General features: G+C 36.8%; 1 protein-coding gene across 2 annotated transcripts; it reads right to left on the reverse strand.

The window, feature by feature from the left end:
* Positions 1-4401: 4401 nt before the first annotated feature.
* Positions 4402-12943, reverse strand: LOC149841664 (protein BRICK 1-like). Of its 2 annotated transcripts, none has more exons than XM_089998631.1 (3): positions 12760-12943; positions 12302-12479; positions 4402-4754 (listed from the first exon to the last, which is right to left on the reverse strand). In XM_089998631.1, exons 2-3 carry the CDS (start codon positions 12432-12434, stop codon positions 4633-4635), a joined length of 255 nt encoding a protein of 84 aa, XP_089854757.1. In that variant the 5' UTR covers positions 12435-12479; positions 12760-12943; the 3' UTR covers positions 4402-4632. The 2 variants fall into 2 exon arrangements, with proteins under 2 accessions (XP_089854757.1, XP_089854758.1); XM_089998632.1 differs by having other exon boundaries at positions 12302-12482.
* Between the last annotated feature and the right edge of the window lie 8010 nt (positions 12944-20953).

Raw genomic sequence — 20953 nt, forward strand, 5'->3', positions numbered from 1 at the left:
TACAAATGTGTTTACTGCTGCTTTGAGTTGGGAAAAGATTTGTGCCAAGGATCTCATGTCGACGATCACCTCCATTCATTATTTCATGTGTTGGCTGTATGCTTTGCTCATTTTAAATATTAAGCCCCACCCCTCTGTGTGTGTGTTTTTTGCATGTGTAGATGGGTGCAGACAGTGCTGGGTTAACCTGATGTGCTTCAGGTACCCAGCCCAGTTACAAATGTAACTGAACCTATGTTGTCGACCATCTGATCCTGGAAATTGAACGATATTTATCTATTACTTCTTTCTTTTCTTTGGCTATGTTTTGGTGAGAATGTGGTCTATTTCAGTTTGAAATGGCTTGCTACTATTTAGTGATGAATAGGGCGAACGGCCATGACATAACTGTTGATGGTTGAGGTGGGTTTGGTATTGATCTCTGATCTTCTTTGTACATGCTTCGGTTTTGCACGTGTCCATCCAAAACTTGGATCATCAGCTTCTAAGATTGGTGTGCTCATCTAAGGCTGGGCAATGACCCTCTTCCTTTCTGTTCTGATGAGTTGTGAATCGTCCTCCTTTTCGTACAGTTTCGTGTAATACTTTCTGCACAGGAAATTCAATCATGCCAACCCTATAACTTCGTTATTGTGTTTTGTTTTCTCATAATTTTCTCGTCAGGGTTATGTTTAAATTTGGCATCATGTAAAAAATGACCAAATTTTACGAGGATTTTTTTGATAGTCCAGCTGGGGTTAGTCAGATCCCCTCAGTTATACAATTGTACCATTGGGTTTGAACTTGTAATGTCCCCAACACATGGTGACGTGCACTAACTGCTCCTACCATACATGCAGAGCTCCCGTTGGTAAATTTTACGAGGATTCCTGCCATTATACCGACGGGTACATGTTTAGGTGTAACAAGCGCAATTCATTTGTTCAATTCCAAACATTTTGGTGGATTTGGCATTGGGTGCAAGTCTGTTGAATCACCTGCTTCAGAACCCTTGTAAATAGGCTTGGTTTCGGTTTGTTTTCTTCGAGGGGACGTTTGATGGCACCCAAAGTTTCCCCTAACTTTCGGTTTTTGTGAGGCTCGCGCGTTCTATCAAACAGGGAAGAAAAACCTTCATGCATTCTGCGTTGATGGGAGGTTTTTCTTCTAATTTTTTGAAGAGAAAGACACTGGCTGTAACTTCTTTTTTCACGGGTTAAAATTATTTCCGGTGATAACTTTATCTTCACAGTCAAACATGCCCTGATGGTCAAACTGGAATAATCCCCGTAGGGTTCAAACCCGAGATCCCGGGTTATGATACAGTGCCACCAACGATCGAGCTACCTAATTCGACTCTAGGCTTGGCCGTGGTGCATTTGATTGCTTAATGCTCATCAGCATCAACATTGTCAAGTCTCGTCATTTTATTTTTTATAGTCCAATGGAACCCATTGATGACCCCCTGCCCACCGGGGAGTACACCCAGCTTTGACCTTGTGGGAAGAGATACCACCCATGGTTTTCAAATTTGTGGCGTCTGGTCAACTTACTGACATTCATAAGTTTCCCCTACCAGATGAGCAGAGCCCTTGTGGGCGTCTTGTCAATTTCTTACCATCAAGGTGAATCAAATTTGTATTAAAAAATACCAAGGTTCGTCTCAAGTCATTCTTGGACCCATTTTTTTTTTTTCCGAAGAATAGGGATGGGCTCAACCCGAGATGGGATGGTTTTGCACTTCCCATGTAGTCTGATGGATCCCGGGCCTAATGTGGCACAATTGGTAATGGGCCAGATTCCAAGGGCCAAAACATCATTGCAATGGAGTTCGACCCAACCTGGCCAAACCCATTTTACTGATCGGGCTTAAAAGGCCTGGCCTGAACCTGGTCCCAGCCTGATAAGTCCCCGCCCAAAGTCTGCACTTGACAAGGGCGGTCTGCACTTTTGGCAGTTTGGGATTTGGATCGGGTCTATCGGGGACAAGTCAGGCCAGGCCGACCCTTTAAAGAAATATGTCATCCACCCTCGACCGCAGAACAGAAAGAATTTATTTTATTTTTTTAATAGGCAAGCTGAGGGGATAACCCCTATGAAATTAGAACCCCAGACCCTTAAGTTATGATAATGCCTTCTAACCAATGTTGTCAGGCCTTCGATCCCAGATGCTGGTTCCTCAAGTAATAAAAAAAAAGCATCATTGCGAATAGGCTTGAATCAGTTGATTCGTATCAGTAGAAAATCTAGAAAATTGAGCTGTTTCAGCTTATTTTTAAATGAATTTTAAAAAGCGTTCAAAATCATTTTTAATATCATTTTGATTTTTTCCTAACACATGTCACACGATGTTTAAAAATTAACCAATTCAACCCAATTCGGTTCAGCATCAGAATTCCCTAAATCGATTTCAAAATTGTCCGATACTATTATGATATTGACTAATATTAATATAGTATAGTGTTACCTCAGGCAAAAGACAGCAATTTTGCATTAAAAGTATTCCGTATGGAAAAATGGCATTTATTCTGGGTTGAAATGCGGTAGCAAAGTATTCCGTAGTTAAACCCGCCGTTAACTTATAGGTTTAAAAGAAATGCTATAGCAAAGTATTCCGAGAGACAAATACTTGACATCCTTGGTTTTAAAGAAATTAATAGCAAAGTTGCAATAATATCCATGCAAATCTGCCATATCCCACGTTCCTGCTATTCAGCCTTATCCCAGCTAAATACAACAAAAGGCTAATATACTTTATATCAGCAATTACCTAACCCCACGTTAAATCAGGATATATGCCATAAAATTGCTAATCTACCTGACCCACGTAAAAAAAAAGTACCTCTATTGAGGATAAATAAAACATCTGGTATAGTGAAAAGGCTATTTAACTTTGCTGGTTGTAAACACAAACTCCCATGTCTTTTCTTGATTGGTCTAAGTCAACCGGTGGTTTTATTCTGAAAGTTTTGAGGGTGCTGAAAATGCACTCAATAAGAAATTTAATTCTTATCGGGAGGGCAAGGTTAACCAATGAGTGCGTTTTCAGCGTTAACCTTGTCCTCGCGATAAGAATTAAATTCCTTATTGAGTGCATTTTCAGCGCCCTCAAAACTTTAAGAATAAAACCACCAGTTGACTTAGACCAACCAAGAAAAGACATGGGAGCTTGTGTTTACAACCAACAAAGTTAAATAGCCTTTTCACTATACCAGATGTTTTATTTATTCTCAAAAGAGGTACTTTTTTTTACGTGAGTCAGGTAGATACGGCATATATCCTGATTTAACGTGGGGTTAGGTAATTGCTGATATAAAGTATATTAGCTTTTTGTTGTATTTAGCTGAGATAAGGCTGAATAGCAGGGACGTGGGATATGGCAGATTTGCATGGAAATTTGCATGGATATTATTGCAACTTTGCGATTAATTTCTTTAAAACCAAGGATGTCAAGTATTTGTCTCTCGAAATACTTTGCTATAGCATTTCTTTTAAACCTATAAGTTACGGGCGGGTTTAACTACGGAATACTTTGCTATTGCATTTCAACCAAGAATAAATGCCATACGAAATACTTTTAATGCAAAATTGCTGTCTTTTGCCTGAGGTAACACTGTAATGTATTAATATTAGTGTAGGGCATTATCATGGTAATGGTCATAACCCTATGAGTCATACACTGTTTCTACAATCGCAGGCCAACGTAAGTTTAATAATCATTTTTTCATATTCCTTGTATCAATTCAAAGATGGACAAGACAATACATTTATCCTTTTTCCCTCTAAAGAGGCGAATTGTGGGGGGGGGGGGGGCGCATTTTTTGGTAGAATCTCTTACATGTTTATAATCCATCGACGGACAAGATGATGGTACTACATCATTCATAAGCACAAAAGATGGTAATCAGAACTTGTCATACATCACCATCCAAATCAACGATTAAGAGAACAATACAGTCCAAGTTTCCATCAAAATGACACCACCAACCTTGACTACATGTCCAACATCTAACCTCTCCACCACCGTAAAAAAGAAAAGATGGAAAGAAAGAAGGAAAAAGAAAAGATGGAAAGAAAGAAGGAAAAAGAAAATGTAAAACCAACCCACAAAACCCAAAAATGCAACACCTCTTTTTCTTATACCCCTCAGTTCGCCAACTCATGCAGACCGCCGCTTATGGAAGAAAGCCATACGGTATCCAGAGCTGCATCAAGCTAGAACAAACTAGAGCCTACGTAAATCTACAGTGTGCATCCCTCGCTGCAAGGCAGAAGAGAACAGGAGACATCTCCAGTGGGCAGGGGTGGAAGGTTTTACATCTGCGAGGGGCGATCGGGCAAAGGGACAGTTGAAGTCTCTAAGAAGGCATGCCCATGAATCCATCCTCGACTGCTAGGCAGTCTGCACAGGTGGTTTCCTTCTTTATCGAGAAAATGCACGTAGCAAGTTTTATTGAAATGTAGTAAGGTGCACATGGTATTCAATATGTTCAAACATTTGGCCAATACATTATATTAGGTGCATATGCTATTCGATATGTTCAAACATTTGGCTAATACAATCCTAATCCTAAGCACTACAAACTGCATTATGTGATCTTTTGGAATGCAAAGGACTTTGACCGTATCATGCTCCATCAGGTCTTGAACACATCAGCTGAAAACAGATGGGTTAGCTGATGCGGTGCTCACTTGGACCTCAAGCAATTCCACATGCCGCTCAAGCACATCAAGCTTCTCGTTCAAAGCTGCCAGTTTGCTCTTTGTTGTTGCCTCTAGAAAACAACACATTGTTGATCAGAAGGATAAGATTGAGAAATAAGAAAGTGATAAAACCAACAAGTTAATGCTGCAAGTATTAAATGGTGTGAAACCTTTGAAGAACAGTAGAAATAATGCGTGCATATAAAAGATGAAACATATGTAACGAAACAAGATCTAAAGTGGCTCATAACAGACTGGATGCTTCAATGGAATTTCAAAATGAGAACTGTATCTTCTGTTATCACATATGAAAGCCCTCTCTGTCTAGAAGTCACCCAGTTCCATACCTTTCTAGACAAAGAATACTTTAAGCTATCTTACGAAGTTAAGTAGATATATAAATTTCTTGGTGAGACACAAATATACAATTGACATACCACTATGCTAAATATTAGTATACAAGTTACATTAAACAGCTGAATTCATGAAATATAGCGCCTTAGCGTTCCAATCTTTTATTAAATAGGTGGCAATGGATTGTTTACTTCACCAGCATAAATATGATCATTCCAGTTAGCTAGACAAACATTTTCTAAGTCACATTTTGTAAAGCCTGTTTGTGTACTTTGAAATTTATGATTTCCAAATTTTTAAAAAACAGATACATAAGGAGGCAAAATAGTTAAATTATATATATATATATATTCTTTTGATGTATAGTTTTTATTTCTTTATTTTTCCTTTCTTTTTATTTTATTTTATCTAGTTCTCTTTGAACTAGAACAAATTTTGTTCACTTTTGAACTAGAGTTTGACTAGTCAACACCAAGTTGACTAGTCAAAAGAGCTGTTGGAGCAAGCTCCAACGACTCTTTTTGTGACCATTGGAGCTTGCTCCAACAGCTCTTTTGAGCTCTCCTTCTCTCCTTTCTTTTGTATATAAATAGGGGTGATTCCCTCCCATTGTATTTTAAGAGAATGCTTCTTGCATTTTTGTGAGGTTTCAATAAATTATTAGTTTTACATATTGTGTTTGCCTTTTGTGGCATTTGTGAGTGTACCCATTAGTGACTTTTGTGAATGTGCACCTTGTAGCCCTTTAATGGCATTGTAGTTGTGCACACTTCGTTTCATTACATGGTATCAGAGCTTGGATGCTGCTGTCTTGTTTTCCGTGCTTGTGAGAACAAGAAAAGTACCTCTTGGTCTTTGGTTATTTAAGTGGTTGTGTGATCATACTTTTGAAGACAAGAGTGACTCGTTGCTCTTGTTCGTGGTGTGGTACACATGGTTTTACTTATCTTCTTCTCTTTTCTCATCTCCTCTGTATCTCTCTATTTCTTTTATCCCTTATAAGAATGGATGACCATGAAAAAGTCACCATTATACCTATAAAACTCAACGATACTAATTTTGTAATGTGGTCTTCAATTGTGAAGCACCACCTTCGGAGAAAGGGGTTGGGGAGACTAGTGAATGCTTCCGATCTGGAACCTAAACTAGTTTTCACCAAGGTAGAAAGCGGAAAAGAAATATCTCTCATAGATAATGAGAAAACCAAGGCTTTAGACACTTATAAGAGAAAGAAAAATGAATGGAGAATAAAACATGACAAGATTATGACTTGCCTTGTCAATAGCGCGAATCTTAGTAAATACAGTAGCCTTGACAAATTTGAGCATGTCGATAAGTTTTGAGAATACCTTAAAAATATGTATTTCCTTAAAGATATTGCACATGTGTGCAATTTACAAAACAAAGTTCGTACTAATACTTAATTAGATAAGAGTATTAGAGAATACTATAACGGGTTGTAGGTGGGTATATAAGGTTAAAATCAAGACTGATGGAACACTTGAAAGATATAAAGTCAGATTAGTCGCCAAAGGATATTCTCAAGAATATGACAAAGAAACCTTTACTCCTGTTGCTAGAATGACCACTGTTAGGACCCTAGTTGCCTTAGTTAAAGAAGTTTATATAGAGGCACCACCTGGTATAAATATCTCTAAGAGTAAAGCTCTTCGTCCGGATAAAGTCCATTAGGAACTTAAAACAAGTACCTAAAGCTTGGTGTGATAGGTTTAATCAAGTTATGCTTGATATTGAATTCAGATCTTGTTTGACTGTCTTGTTTGTTAAGGTGTCTAATGTAGGTATAATTATCATTTTCCTCTACGTGAACGATATGATCATCACGGAAGGAGACAAACATGGAGTTGAAACTATTAAAAAGCTTCTCAAAAAATATTTTAAAATAAATGATTTGGGGTTTTTAAAATATTTCTTAAGAATTAAAGTTGCTTACTCTCCTAGAAGGTATCTGTTATCTTAGTCTAAATTTGCTTTTGATATTGTTTTCAAGTCTGATATTACAGATGATAAGAGAATTGACACTCTTAAAATTGTCAACACCAAGATGCGAATTGACGATGGAGAACCTCTTCAAGATCATATTCCTTACAGACAACTTATTAGAGCTCTCTCTTACCTTTAAATTAATATACCTGATATAACCCACGATGTATATACAACTAATCAATTTCAACACGCTCTCACTTTTGCTCACATGAGAACAATCTTGCGTATTATTAGATATATTAACACCTCTCTTTCTCAAGGCCTCTTTTTGTCTGCTTCTTTTATATTAGATTTAATTTTTTATACTAATGCTTACTGGTGAGGTGATCCAAATAACAAATACTCAACCACTGGTTTTTGTGTTTTTCTAGGTGAATCTCTGATTTTGTGGAGATGTAAGAAACAATAGAAGGTTTCACTTTCGTCAATTGAAGCTGAGTATCGGGCCATAGCAACCATCACGTTGGAGGTGGTGTGGCTCGGGAGATTGCTGGCAGATACGAGAATTCAAGTAACCAACACATCACGCATGTGCTATGACAATAAAAGTGCAATTTACATTGCCAACAACCGTACTTTTCACAAACGCACTAAGCACATAGAAATAGATTGTCACTATGTTCAAAAGGAGTATCTACGTGGGACTATTGATCTGCCTTATGTTATTTAAGAATACCAGCAAGCAGATTTCTTCACTAAACCTCTCGTTGCTCCTAGGTTTCACTTTCTTTTATACAAACTTTCGGTTGTTACACCGTAAGTTTGAGGGCGGAGTGTTAAATTATATATATGTATATATATTCTTTTGATGTATATATTTTTTATTTCTTTATTTTTTCTTTCTTTTTATTTTATTTTATTAGTTCTCTTTGAACTATCACTTTTGAACTAGAGTTTGACTAGTCAACACTAGGTTGACTAGTCAAAAGAGTTGTAGGAGCAAGCTCCAACGACTCTTTTTGTGATCGTTGGAGCTTGCTCCAATAGCTCTTTTGAGCTCTCCTTCTCATGGGTGATCCCCTTCCATTGTATTTTAAGAGAGTGCTTCTTGCATTTTTGTGAGGTTTCAAGAAATTATTATTTTTACATATTGTGTTTGCCCTTTGTGGCATTTGTGAGTGTGCCCATTAGTGGCTTTTGTGATTGTGCACCTTGTAGCCCTTTAGTGGCATTGTATTTGTCGGACACTTCGTTTCATTACAAAAATCTCATGGAATTACATAATAAATGCATAAATCCTAGAAAAAGCAATGCCAAGAAGAAAGCCTCTAATTTGTGTTGGGAAAGACACGTACAAACAATTTTAAAAGATAAAGTTTCTATGATGGGTACATAGATTCCATTATGCTACAACTGATGACAATCATGATAATAATTCAAGAAAGATGAAAAGGAAATGTAGAAGGGAACAAAAACCTAAATTTTGAAAAAACATGCTTTCATGATGCCAACCTCAATCAAACAACCGAGATAATTGGATAAGGAACACAGCCAGAAGGCATTCAAGGGTTCTTAGGTAGTGTTTGGATGTATTTATTATTTGCTTGGCCGGTTGAGGTACCGTTCTGCTCCTATGGGAAGTTCTAGCCTTCAGTAACCTATGACAGAGACTGAATCTTGGATTTCAGTGGACTTTTGCTCCATAACAAGTTTCTTGGTTTATAGCAAGGCAAACAGAGGAGAGTTTGATATAAAATTTCATGAAGTTGAGTCTCCCACTTGAACCCTGTAATTGATTATGAAAACCTCATTTTTACTTACAATTTCAACATATATACATGTCAGACAATGACAAACTACTACCGGGTATAGTAGGCATGCCAAATAAATCAGTAATGCTATATCAACAATGGTAGGAAAAATAAATTTCTTCAAATTGAATAATTGGGGCTTGCAGATGTCACACTTCTGAAGTTTCAGAGCAACAAAGCAAACACATTGCGCAACCAAGCTCAAGCTACTTGGCTGCATGAGCATTCAGGCATGAAATGCTAACTTTCCACGTCCTCATAACAGTGTAAATTATTGAGGTTTAAGTTTTTTAATGCATGTGTGGTTGTTCTCTGTGGTGCAAGTGACTTCTGACAGCTGCTCTAACAGTTTCAAAATCTACAGCTGTAAATGCATAGCTATCTGAGAAGTCATGTACCTTGGACTTGTGTCATCCACCACCTGTCAAGCATGCCAAGCATGCTGAACGGAGCTCAAGTTACTCATTAACTATAATTCTAATGTGCTACCTCGCAGTGGCCACATACGTATACCATCAATAAAAAATTATGTGCCTAGTTAGAGAATTGATGTGCATGTCACTCAATCTTGCAGACCATTGATGTGCAAGTGAATTTCTCAGAGATGAAAATGCTAATACACAAGTGAAGCAGTGATATTAGGACAGTGGATATGACTGCTACCAAATCTATACATACAACAACACATTTTCCTTAGCAAACCATATGACCTTCGAGATATAAACCTAATATTGTTTAGACAAGGCTGGGATAGCAAAAAACATAACTCGTGTAATATTTTGTGGCCTCCCAACAGTTAGATAACCAAATATGAAATTATCTCTTTCACCATATACAAATACTAGGAGCATGAAAACTGGATAATCTCAACATAGCAGTTTCCTCCCTGGTTTTGAAAAATTATTTTTGATGGATCATATCCTGAACTCCTCTACATTGCTAACAACAAAATTACACACTTTTCTTCTCCATAAACTACTTTGTAAGCTGAAATTGGTTAGCATTAATATTGAATTCCTTTAATAAACATGCCCTCAAAAGTATAAGGCATATAAATTCATCTGTTGCAATAGTTAAGAATCAAAGTCCATTATCTCTATTTGTCTATTTATTTATTTTGGTGTGGCTGTGTGGGTCAAGGTCTTATTGAATAGTACAACCAACTAGGCACTATATGCCAAAATTTGCACCCATTTCCACTAGATCTAGCTGTATGGATAAATAATGGAGAGATCTTTTGGTGACTGCATTATTTTTAATCTCTTAACCCTGGCTTGCACAGGGAAACAGAAAGAGAAATAACAGTTTCTAGAAAAAAATTCTAAATATTATAAAACAGAAAGGTAACTCCTATTTTTTGCACAAAAATAGGAGTTACCTTTCCATATAGAAAATGTTGGAATATAACGAAAACCTCTCCCTCTCTCCTTAATATTCTCAATTGTCAACCTTGGATGACCTACCAAAGGTCACGCCACTCCTATTTTTTCACCATTCAATTGTGATAACTTACCCTCTTCAACCAACACAAGTGGTACAAAAAGTTATTTTTGGCTTCAATATTTTTTTCATATACATTTTTAGCAAAAAATATTTTATTTTAGATGCATACATATTGTTTATTCATCATAGTTTTTTGTCATAATAAATTTTTTAATATAAACTTATTTATCTAGAGCCTGGACATATGGATGGGCAGCTATAATTTCTAGTCTTTCATAAAGGGAATGCCAATACGTGACATTGTTTTCCTAGACTTCAACTAGGATGCTAGCCTTCAGCCTATGTAGAAATTGACATCTTGAAATGAAAGAGATAAAATGTTGGGAATGAGAAAACATCCTTTATTTTACTTTTCCTCCCTTTCCATCTTCAACGTTATGTCAAAGTTCAAAACCAAGGCTGAACTCAAGAACAGCTGGTGCAAATGACATACTTATGCTTATAGATGTCACAGAATTCATGTATTCTAGATCCTTAACCCTAAGAGCCATGGAGATTAAAGAAGCCCCAAAATATACATCCATAAAGGCATATAACCTGTGGAAATACGCTTCACTATGAAGCTAGCACAAACACTGCTAGTTTCTGATACCAGGCTAAATTTCAATTACTCCAAATGACAGTTTTGATGTACATAGAACAAACCACAGGAAACATTTATAGACATGTCAATAACTCTAGGGCAATGTGTTGCCTCTGATTTTGCCAAATTCTCTAGATCTAGATGTATAGATCAGGTTGGTGGGAAGTTTGGCAATTCTATTTTTCTTATCTCTTTACCCAAGTCTACCTGACAAAAAAAATCTCGTCTAAGTACAATGATTTCTTAACCAAAGCCATGGAAATATTTGGAATACTAACTCATGAGGTTGAAGTAAAAACTATAGCTGGTGGGCAATGTTGATAGCCCTTATCTATGATGCTCAACAAATTCCTCCAGAATTTACTACCAAGCTGTCTTTCCATTGACTTTCAAACTAGCAAGTTTGCAAAAGCTCAAACTATGAAACCAACAAATCGCCTCACATTATCACACAAAAAATTAAGTTCTAAAGGAAACATAATGATAATTAATGGGTTGCAAAGACATGTAAAACCTCATTTCTTTAAGGGTCATCTCAGAAAAACAAAATTCTAAAATCAGTTCTCCAAACTTGAATATCTCTATAGCGGAAAGTCAATGGACACATATTTATCTGTCTACTTTTTATTGCTGTTTCAGTAAAAATTGAGGAAAAACAAGCTCTAGTGAACTCCTTTTTCTGCCTCACTAAGGCATAATGGATGGAACTCATTCTCAATCCCACGTGTTTGAACTTTCAGCACAAACACCAAAAGAAGTAGCATACGACAGTCCCTTGCTGAAGCCACAAATAATTTCGTGAAGCTAAAAAAGAAAAATCAAACTTTCAACTAAGCATTTTCACCAACATTCATTAACCGGAAAACGTACTGCATAAAAAAAATCATAGTATTAATGCCTTTCACAGTATCGTGCCACTTTTATAGACTTGTAACTTGTGAAATGCCTACAAGCATAACCTTCCCAACTTTGAGGGACCCAAAATCTATCAAGTCAAGCCTGATCAATACTAATGGAACTAGTGCAATTGAAGTAAGTCCTCGAATCAAATTGTTTCTTCAATTAATCAACTTCAACCTTCAAAATATGCATAACGGATCTCAAGCAAAAGAAGTCTGTACATATGCAGATTTCAAATAAACTTGGTTTCAACTTTTATACGAGATACAGGCAAAAGAGTAATCAGATAAAGAGATTCATCTCAAAAAAGCCATAACTTCATGCATCTAGAATAATTACTAGGAAGGTTTGCTGCACCAACCTAAAGCTAAAACTGTTCTACAAAAAAATAATAACGAAAAGATTGGCATTGAAAGAGGAAGTCAAGGAGATCACGAAGATCCAAAAAGAGAGAAGGGGATGGCAATCTATGTACCATAATTTCGTAAAAAGAAGGAAAAAAAAAGAAAACCATACTCACCAAATTGGATAAGAAATTCAAACAGCCGGCGAACATTGAGAGACATGTTAGAAATGAACTCCCTGTTCTCCCAATCAGCCTGGACCGCTATGCCTACATTAACTACATTCGTGATCCCCCCAGCTCTAGCCATCACTTGCTTCCTATCAGCCCAACCCAGTCAATTCCTTCTCAAGTTCTTCTGATCCATAAAAAACCAAATCAAAAAAGAAAACCCACTAACCAAATCTTCATTCTACCAAAATCCCCATAAAAGAAACCGATGCAAAGTACACCCAAATCGAATTCAGCTAAGCACGAACAACAACTAAGGCCCAAAATAAAAACTAAACGAAGAACACCCAAGAGAAGTAGAGTTGCAATGGAACAATGAATAAACAAAATCAACAAAAAAAGAAATATGACAATATGGTAAAGAAAGAGACTGCATCTACAGAAACAAAGAGCGAAAGACTAACCCTTTCCAATTCGGAGATATTCATACCCCAAGGAATCCCCAATTCCCCAAGATGAACCCAAACAAGAAAAATGGCTTTGCAGGTGAAGAATATCGGCTTCCCTTCCCAATGTTCTATAAACAAGTCAAGTGACTTGGTTTTGAACAAGTCAACATATAAGATCGGGTTCCCTTCTGCTGTACATGAGGATTCCTCTCCCGCAAAGGCAATAAATACAGAGGATTTGTTTTCACTACCTTAGTAAAGAAACCGATCTTATATGTTCCCCCAACCTTGGTTAAAACAGGATTTATTTATTTGGCTTTGTGTGTAATGATTATGGTAATGGTAACGATGATGGTATTAGCAATTGATGGTCATCATCATTGTTCTGTATCTTGCACGTTAAGATTATATTAGTTATTAGTGAAGTATAAGAAATGGACCGCAATGCCATTCATGTGAGACTTCATAACATGTCTATTTCACCTGGTCATAAGAAACGGCGACTTGGCAGTTCTTTTTGGTAAAGGGTGAATCTCATCTCTCTCTCTCTCCTTTGTTTTTGCTTGGCATTCTTGTTAACTGTAATGCCTTCCCCCGCCCCCACCCTATATTTACTGCTATACGCATGGTCCGGATCCGGACCATTGCGGCTCAATGTTCAGTCTTGCTGTCAAGTATCACCTTTTTTTTTTAAAATAACATCTTTTATTGGTTATCACAATATTAATTCAATAAAAACAGTTATTGAAATATTTATGTATTATTTATATCTTATATATGCCAATTTTTTTTAGAAAAGCTAGAATTGTCAAAATATCATGAAATTTTCCCTCAGCCATTTCCAAGAATGAGAATTGTGTCATTTGGTTGGATGGTCGGTTAAGATGTGGGTTGGATCCGGATGTATAGAATATATCCAGATCTAGTTCTTCATAATTCTTCTTATAGCACATCTTGCATGAATCTAGAGCAGATCAGGTGATTTATCAAACCACTTTAAGAAAATGATTTGACATCTTCACCGTCCATTGCTTCATTCCATAAGGACCCTCGTGGTCCTTGTCTACGTTGTAGACTGTGAGGATGCCAAATGATTTGACAGATCACCAAGATTTTCAAGGTTAGTATGAAGGTAGGGAGCAGGTCAGGTACTTGATGGTTTTGGGTGCACGACCCTGCCTGTCCAGCCCAAAACCCGGTATGATGGAACCTGACAACAGACCATGCTGGGTGCAAGCCGCACCTACTCACCCTCCAGCTGTTGTTGGGCCCCACGCCTGACAGTCCTTACAACAACAGATGGGAGCGCTTAGGTGCAGCAGCACATTACATTTGTGCAACGTGATTGTACCCTATCTCTATTCTCGAGTTTGGGTGGAAAAAACAAAAAAAAAAGAAGAAAAGAAGAAAAGGAAACAATTGTGCCTAGCGTGTCCAACACAAGCTCAGTCACGTTCAGTTGAGCCAGACTAGAACCTCAACTTGATATGACTAGGGCTCAGCTTGAACCGGATGAATGTCAAGTCAGGTTATAGGCATGGTGAGGGTTGGGACCCAGTCCGATCTGTTGGGCTCTAACTGGTATTTGGTCAGGTCAAGGCAGCATGGGTAACGTTGTTCATGAGCGGCATTGTGAAGCCCAAATCAGCTGATTGCATCCCCACTTTTTTATTTTGTGGGTCCTACCTAAGAGTGTCAATAGGTCGGGTTTACCTGGACCTGACCCGAACCAAACCCTATAGGGTCCAGTATGGTGAGAAATAAGAAAACTCAATTAAGACCCGGGTCTAGACCCGATGATCCGATTAATACATGGACCCGGGTATAGTTTGTGAAATTTTATACCTGGGCCCGACCCAAGTTCTGATTAAGACCTGCAAATTTTTAATGTAAAAATGATAAAAATTATTGTTTTACCGGGTATGATATGGGTCTGGTTCATGTAGTTCTTATTGTGTCCTGGTATGGTTTCTCTTATGGTAGGTCCGATTAGACTCGGGTCCAGACTTGATACCATACCCCAAAATCAGAGTCAGTTCTGATTCCACCTGGATTCAAACCAAACCCGACCCGTTGACAGCCCCTAGTCCTACCACACAGGATGTCTCACTTCCATGTTGGACATTTTACATAAAATGTTTTACCTGATATGCTAGTTAGTGGGTGCCACTACACAGGTCAGGGCTACTTCTATGTTGATGTTCTACACCAAAAGTTTTGCCTGGTCCGCTAACTCTACATTACGGCCCCAACCATAGCCACAAATATCATCTACTTTTGAATTTATCACAAGGTTTCTTAAAACTGATATATTCCTGAAAAATATAATATTTTCAAAATATTGCTTATTTTGAAAATATTGTACTTTTATCATGTCATTAATGTGATATTTATCTTATATATTTATAGTTTGAATGGTTTTCTTATATATATATATATATATATATATATATATATATATATATATATATATATATATATATATATATATATATATATATATTCAGAAATTTTAATTTATTGAGAGTTTATTTTTGCCAAGAAAATCCCAATAACAAGATTTACGACTATGACCTCCAACAGGGTGAGGCTAGAATTAGGGGTGGCCATCGGGTCTGATTAATCCAGACTCCTGCTTGAATAGTGCCTGACAGTCCCAATATGAACCGAGATCAACTGCTAGTGGGTTCAGGCTACGGGCTTATGTCAGGTCGGGACCATTCATTTTTTGAATGGGTCCGGCCCAGTTAATAGCCCAATTAGTTGTCGGGCCTGGCCAGGCTCGATTTGTATGGGGCTGGGTCTGCAAAGTGCAGCATGGGCCGGATTCATATCTAGCCGATTACCCGGCCCGATGGCTACCCTTAGCTTGAATAGGTGTCGCATTTACTAGAATGACTTAGAATAAATGCTTCAGTGATCTACAAAAAACTGCCTAACGTTGTTATTTTAACTTCATGCAATGTTACACTTCCTTCATTGCATGATTGTTATGCTATTATGAATTTCCCTTTCTTGAAGTGGAAATGCAAACTTGCAGTGGATCGTCGTTCCTTTTTGGGAAGGAATTCATGCAAGCAAAACTTTTTCTATCTTGCACATTTTTCTGTAGAGTTTAAGATTGCTACTTTTTCTATTTTATTCAACTTCTCTTGTTAAGTGGTGCTGGCGTTAATCCTTTCGGTGAGGTTCAAATCTTTGTTTAAAGCTTTTATAATCTTATTTCATAAGCTTCGTATGTTTTGCTTTTGTTATTGCTCATCTTGTTTTATTTTGATTTATTGTATGTATATAAAGGGAGTATATCTGTTAAGATGGTTTGTATTGTATGTACAATATCTAGTTGGGATCTCAGAATCATTTTAACTCAATCTTACATCATAGATGTGTTCGACACTGTATATTTGTTCGGAATCCACCCTTGGGTTGCTTTTTCTACAAAAAAAAAAAGTGTTTTTATGAGTCTAGAATTTTTGAAGCGTTTATGGCCATTGATTTTTGCATTACCAGAAAAATCCAAGTACATGTTGTTATCCGGCGATCTGAATGTCGATCCTCACTTCTTTCAGAAAAAAGAATGTCGATCCTCACAAAACACACCATGTAGATCATATCTATAAGTTCAAATTTAGCAAAAACAAAAGAAGAATGTGCTATGTTGTAACAATTATAGCCATTTTTTTATATATATAAAATAATAAATAGATAACATATACACACAAATACAAAAATAGATAATAAAATATCTTATCTAAATGAAAAACCAGAAAAATACATAAGAAATGTGTCACTGAAAGTAGATAAGTTTTCCATGTGATAGAAAATGAGTTTCTCATTTGATGGAAAACTGTTTCCCACAAGTTTTCAATAGAAGTTTGGGAAACATTAAGTTTTACATTTCAGAAATAATTTCCCAAGAAACAGGTTGGTAACCCTGCTTTGGAGCAAGTGGCTTAATCGTGACTCGTGACTTGTGCAAATCCATATTTGCAAACGGTTGCATGAAAAATGAGCCCAAGTGGTTTGATAGAGTGGAGGCGACTCTTTTGGAGAAGGGGTGCGTCATGAGTTTACACCATCGGAAAGGTGATCGTAAGTACGGTAGTGCTACTAGGTCTCTAATCCGGAAAGTAGATTCTCCGTCCTTTATGAAGAAAAGGGATTGCATGAAAAAATGATCGTAGTCGAGGTCATGAATCTATCCATTGGATAGGGGTCATGCCTGGAATTTGATTGAAAAATCCCAAAATTAGAAAATTTCCGTGACAATTGTAAATATGGGCCAAACCAGATTAACAAATGCATTTGCAAGACTTTGAGCATAATAAACTAATTCCATTGGGTATCCCCCCAGCTTGTCTATCCAAAATGGGCATTGGATTGGCTTGGAAGCTGGATCTCAGATCTGCACTGATCTATGTGTCTAGGGCCTTAGATCCTAAGATTTGAGGTCCTAACGGTTTTCAAATTCCATTTGAATAGGGAGGGATAGCTTGGGAGAGGGAGATAAAGGGAGGAAAGAAAATGCATTAAAGCATTAACCTTTGGGTCTGCCTTGAAAATTAGAGATTTGGCATGGGATCAATCGGATACCAGATCATCAAATCTGAGATCCAAGGTACTAAAAGGCCCCCTAATTAGTTAGGAAGAAGAACTTTGTCAGCTTGGGATGATCAAGAGCTGAAAGGGTCACGTCAAGGCCACGTAGAACAAGAGTACATGTTTGATTGGTTTGACCTATTTAGACTAGGGATGCAAATTGGTCGGATCCAGGATTTAGGTTTTGCAATTTTTTGCTGTTATGGATCTGATTTTGATTTAAATTTTCATGTATTTAGCTGTTCCTAATCCGAACTGTTTGCATCCCTAGTTTAGATCTTAAGGGTATGTGTTTGATGTGTCGTTTCCAGCAGAATTCAGATGAAAATCACGCTAGGAACAACGATTTCCAACAAACATTGGACGTGTTTGCCACGTCCATAATAGTATGTAATTTCCGATCCACCTCCCCCTTGTTTCAAGAACAAGAACGAAGGGGACGAAAAAAAATCTGTGAAAAATGGCTCGGCCCATCATCATTCTCTTCTTTGTTTCTCTAATTTCGATCATCCCCTTCAAAATTTTGCCGAAATCCGACACCAATCTGGTTACCGACCTTCTCGCTCTCCAACTGCGGTCCAACCCGTCGATAGGGTTTCCGTTCAAACCGTCGATGCCCTAAAAAACTTGCACTTGCCCACTCTCGTCTCTCTCTCGTTTAGAGGGAGTCGATCATGTTTCCTCTCTTTACTCTCCTCACTCGTCCTCTGTTTCGTCTTCCTTCTCACGCTCTCAGACCAATCATCATGGGTCGATCTTGGTGATCATGTATTGTGATACATGCAAGGAAGTGGAGATGTGTGCAATGCATGACTCAGGAGGTGCAGAGTAGATTTTCTTCTCCATCTAGGTTTTCTCAAAACATTCTCAGCTTGGATCTAGGAAATTATCGGTAGGTTTTTGGTTTCTGGTGTTTGGATGCATGAATCGGGAGGAACATAGTTGAGTATGATGATCTATGAAAGTTTTTTGGTGGATTAGGGATTGATAGTGAAGTTTTAGAAGAAAAGAGTCCCAGAAAGTTGGAATATTTATCTTTCAGAGTAGATCTGTAAGTTTGTTGATTCAAGGTTAGTGTTTACTCCCAAGTTGTTATTGGAACATGCTTCGATTTTGATTCTTGAATCTCAGTGAGCATTTCTTCTCTGATCCAAAAATTCGTATCATTTAATCTTATAAGCATTGTTCAAATTTTTTGATTAATATGCAGTGAATTTTTTGATACATTTGTATCTTTCTGATATATTTGATATATCAAGGTGCAATAAATATAACATGCTGATTAAAGGATTTCAATACTGCTAAAGTTTTTGTTTGGAAACTATTTATATCCAACAATTTTCACTTTTTCCCAGCAGCCTGATGTTTTTTCTCATTTTTTTACTCTTTTTATGAGTCATTTTTTGTTTTTATTGAGTATATGACAAGGATAATTTGTATTCATCTGCTTGTTATTTACACTAAAAAGTAAAACAAATAAAATAAGGGTTTCCTAGGGCAACATGAGAACCTAGGAATTCTTATAATTTTTTTTTATATTTTTTTGTTATATTCTAAGTCTATATCATTGTTTTTGGTCTTGCAAAACAATATCACGATTATATAACCAATCACCATATTTCTTATAGGTAAACAAGCTATCTAGAGTTTGTACAGTCATATGTAGCACACATATAAAATTTTGTTTTTTTCTTTAAAATTTAAACATTTGAGAAAAATCAAATATTGTGTGATTTACTTGATGGCATGTATGAAACATTGTTGAGCAAAACATGAAAGCCCATTTTATTTCATATTTCCTTAATATTTAAACATTTAAGGAAAAATCAAGTATTATATGAGATTTTTTGAATTATATACGAGAAAAATTATCCTCATAAAATTGATCCAATGGTAGAGATAATGATTATACATCATAAGTAGGAAAAACAAATACGAAAGAAAATGTGCCATAAGAATGTGTTCACAGAAAGTCTCTTCCTTCCCAACTTTTCTTTGATAAAAATTAGCCTTTAAGATCAAAGTGTGTGGCAATTAGTCATGCCTAAAACTGAAATTGTCATACCTATTGAAGGAGAAGAATCATACCAATTAGATGATGATGAGGATGGTGGTGGTGGTACTTTTAAAATATGAAGGCCCTTGATGCATGTGATTGGTATGTTATAATTAATCATTTTGGTATTACTAGTGTTTTGAAATGCTATGTTTTAATTTTCAATTTTGTTCTTCCTAATAGTTGCCAATTCTTAAAATGATTTCTTAGTTTGGGTGAATTCAATGCACTTCATTCTTAATATACTTGAATAACCAAGCAATATGCAACTTTAAGTAAATTCATTTGTAGCTTAAACTTTACATAGAGAATTGTGATATGGTGATACATTTGCTCTTCATTCTTGGGAATGTTGTTTTAAGGGCTTCATATTAAAACAACATGAATCCTTAATGCATCTCTTATATGGTGGTATGTTTTTGAATTTATGATGCTTTACCTTCACTTAAAGCACTTGTAGGTTTATTTGTCACATTTTGGATTGCTACAATTATGATAAAGTCAAATGATATTCTACGAAAGCAAACAACACTTAAGGTACTTTCCTTTCTAATCTTTTTTGGTTTTCTTTTGTGATACATGTCAGAAAAACATGGCGGTTGTGAGTAATGAGCCAAATAGATTATGCTCATTTATTATTAAATTAGCCAATCTCAAGCTTCATCATCTTTAAGTGCAATGTGAGTGCGCACTTTAAGTGTGGTGCTACACTTGATCACCCATCATCTATGAAATATAGCCTTGCACATGAGTAAGATGGATAAGAGAAATGGATCATCACAAAAAATTCAGGCTAGTCAATCTCATTCATATCAAATGAGTGCATCTACTAGAGGTATAAATGGTTTAACTATTATATATTGTTTATTTCTAATATATGTTTTAATGCTTATTTATTATTTTACATTGGCAATTTTTGTTATCTTCTCATGATTATATTAAGCAAACGTCGTAAAACAAATATAAAAATTTATGATGTGAGAGGAGTCTCTTGTATATTACTTTAGTGGTTGGCAAAACACTACAAGAAACTTGTGGATTAGCGACGACCTAAATCCGTTGCTAATCCGACGTTAATCCGTCGCTAAACAGTTTAGCGACGGATTAGAGACGAATAACTTTCATCACAAATTTTTCGACGCTAAGTAGTGACAAAACTTATCCATCGCTACTTTCGTCGCTAATTTATGATGGATTAGCGACAGACATGATCCGTCGTGAGTCCTTTGCCATTTTAAATTAGCGATGGATAATATCCGTCGCTAATCTATTGTTAAATTTAAAAAAAAATTAAAAAAAAATTGCTCTTTATCGGTGTGTTCTCCGGCAAGGAGCAAATTTTTTTTGCACAGAACCGACGCGTTCTCCGACGTGTTCTTTTGCACAAAACCGGTGCGTTCCCCGACGTGGTCTTTTGCACAGAACCGACACATTTCAGCGTCGGGACACTCTTCCGCAGTGAGCCAGTCACGACGGGAGAAGGGACACGGGCAACTGCAGGCAACCTCTCATGGCGACCGATCGGGAGGGAGAATGACTCCCCCTGGAAAGAGA

Source organism: Nuphar pumila, chromosome 3 (assembly GCF_984573655.1).
Source record: "Nuphar pumila chromosome 3, dmNupPumi1.hap1.1, whole genome shotgun sequence".
Taxonomy (NCBI): domain Eukaryota; kingdom Viridiplantae; phylum Streptophyta; class Magnoliopsida; order Nymphaeales; family Nymphaeaceae; genus Nuphar; species Nuphar pumila.

Coding starts and splice junctions, on each gene's coding strand:
- LOC149841664 (XM_089998631.1), bottom strand. CDS start 12,434: ATGGCTAGAGCTGGGGGGATCACGAATGTAGTTAATGTAGGCATAGCG. Junction 4,755..12,301: donor TGAATTTCTTATCCAATTTG/GTGAGTATGGTT, acceptor GTTGTTTTCTAG/AGGCAACAACAAAGAGCAAA.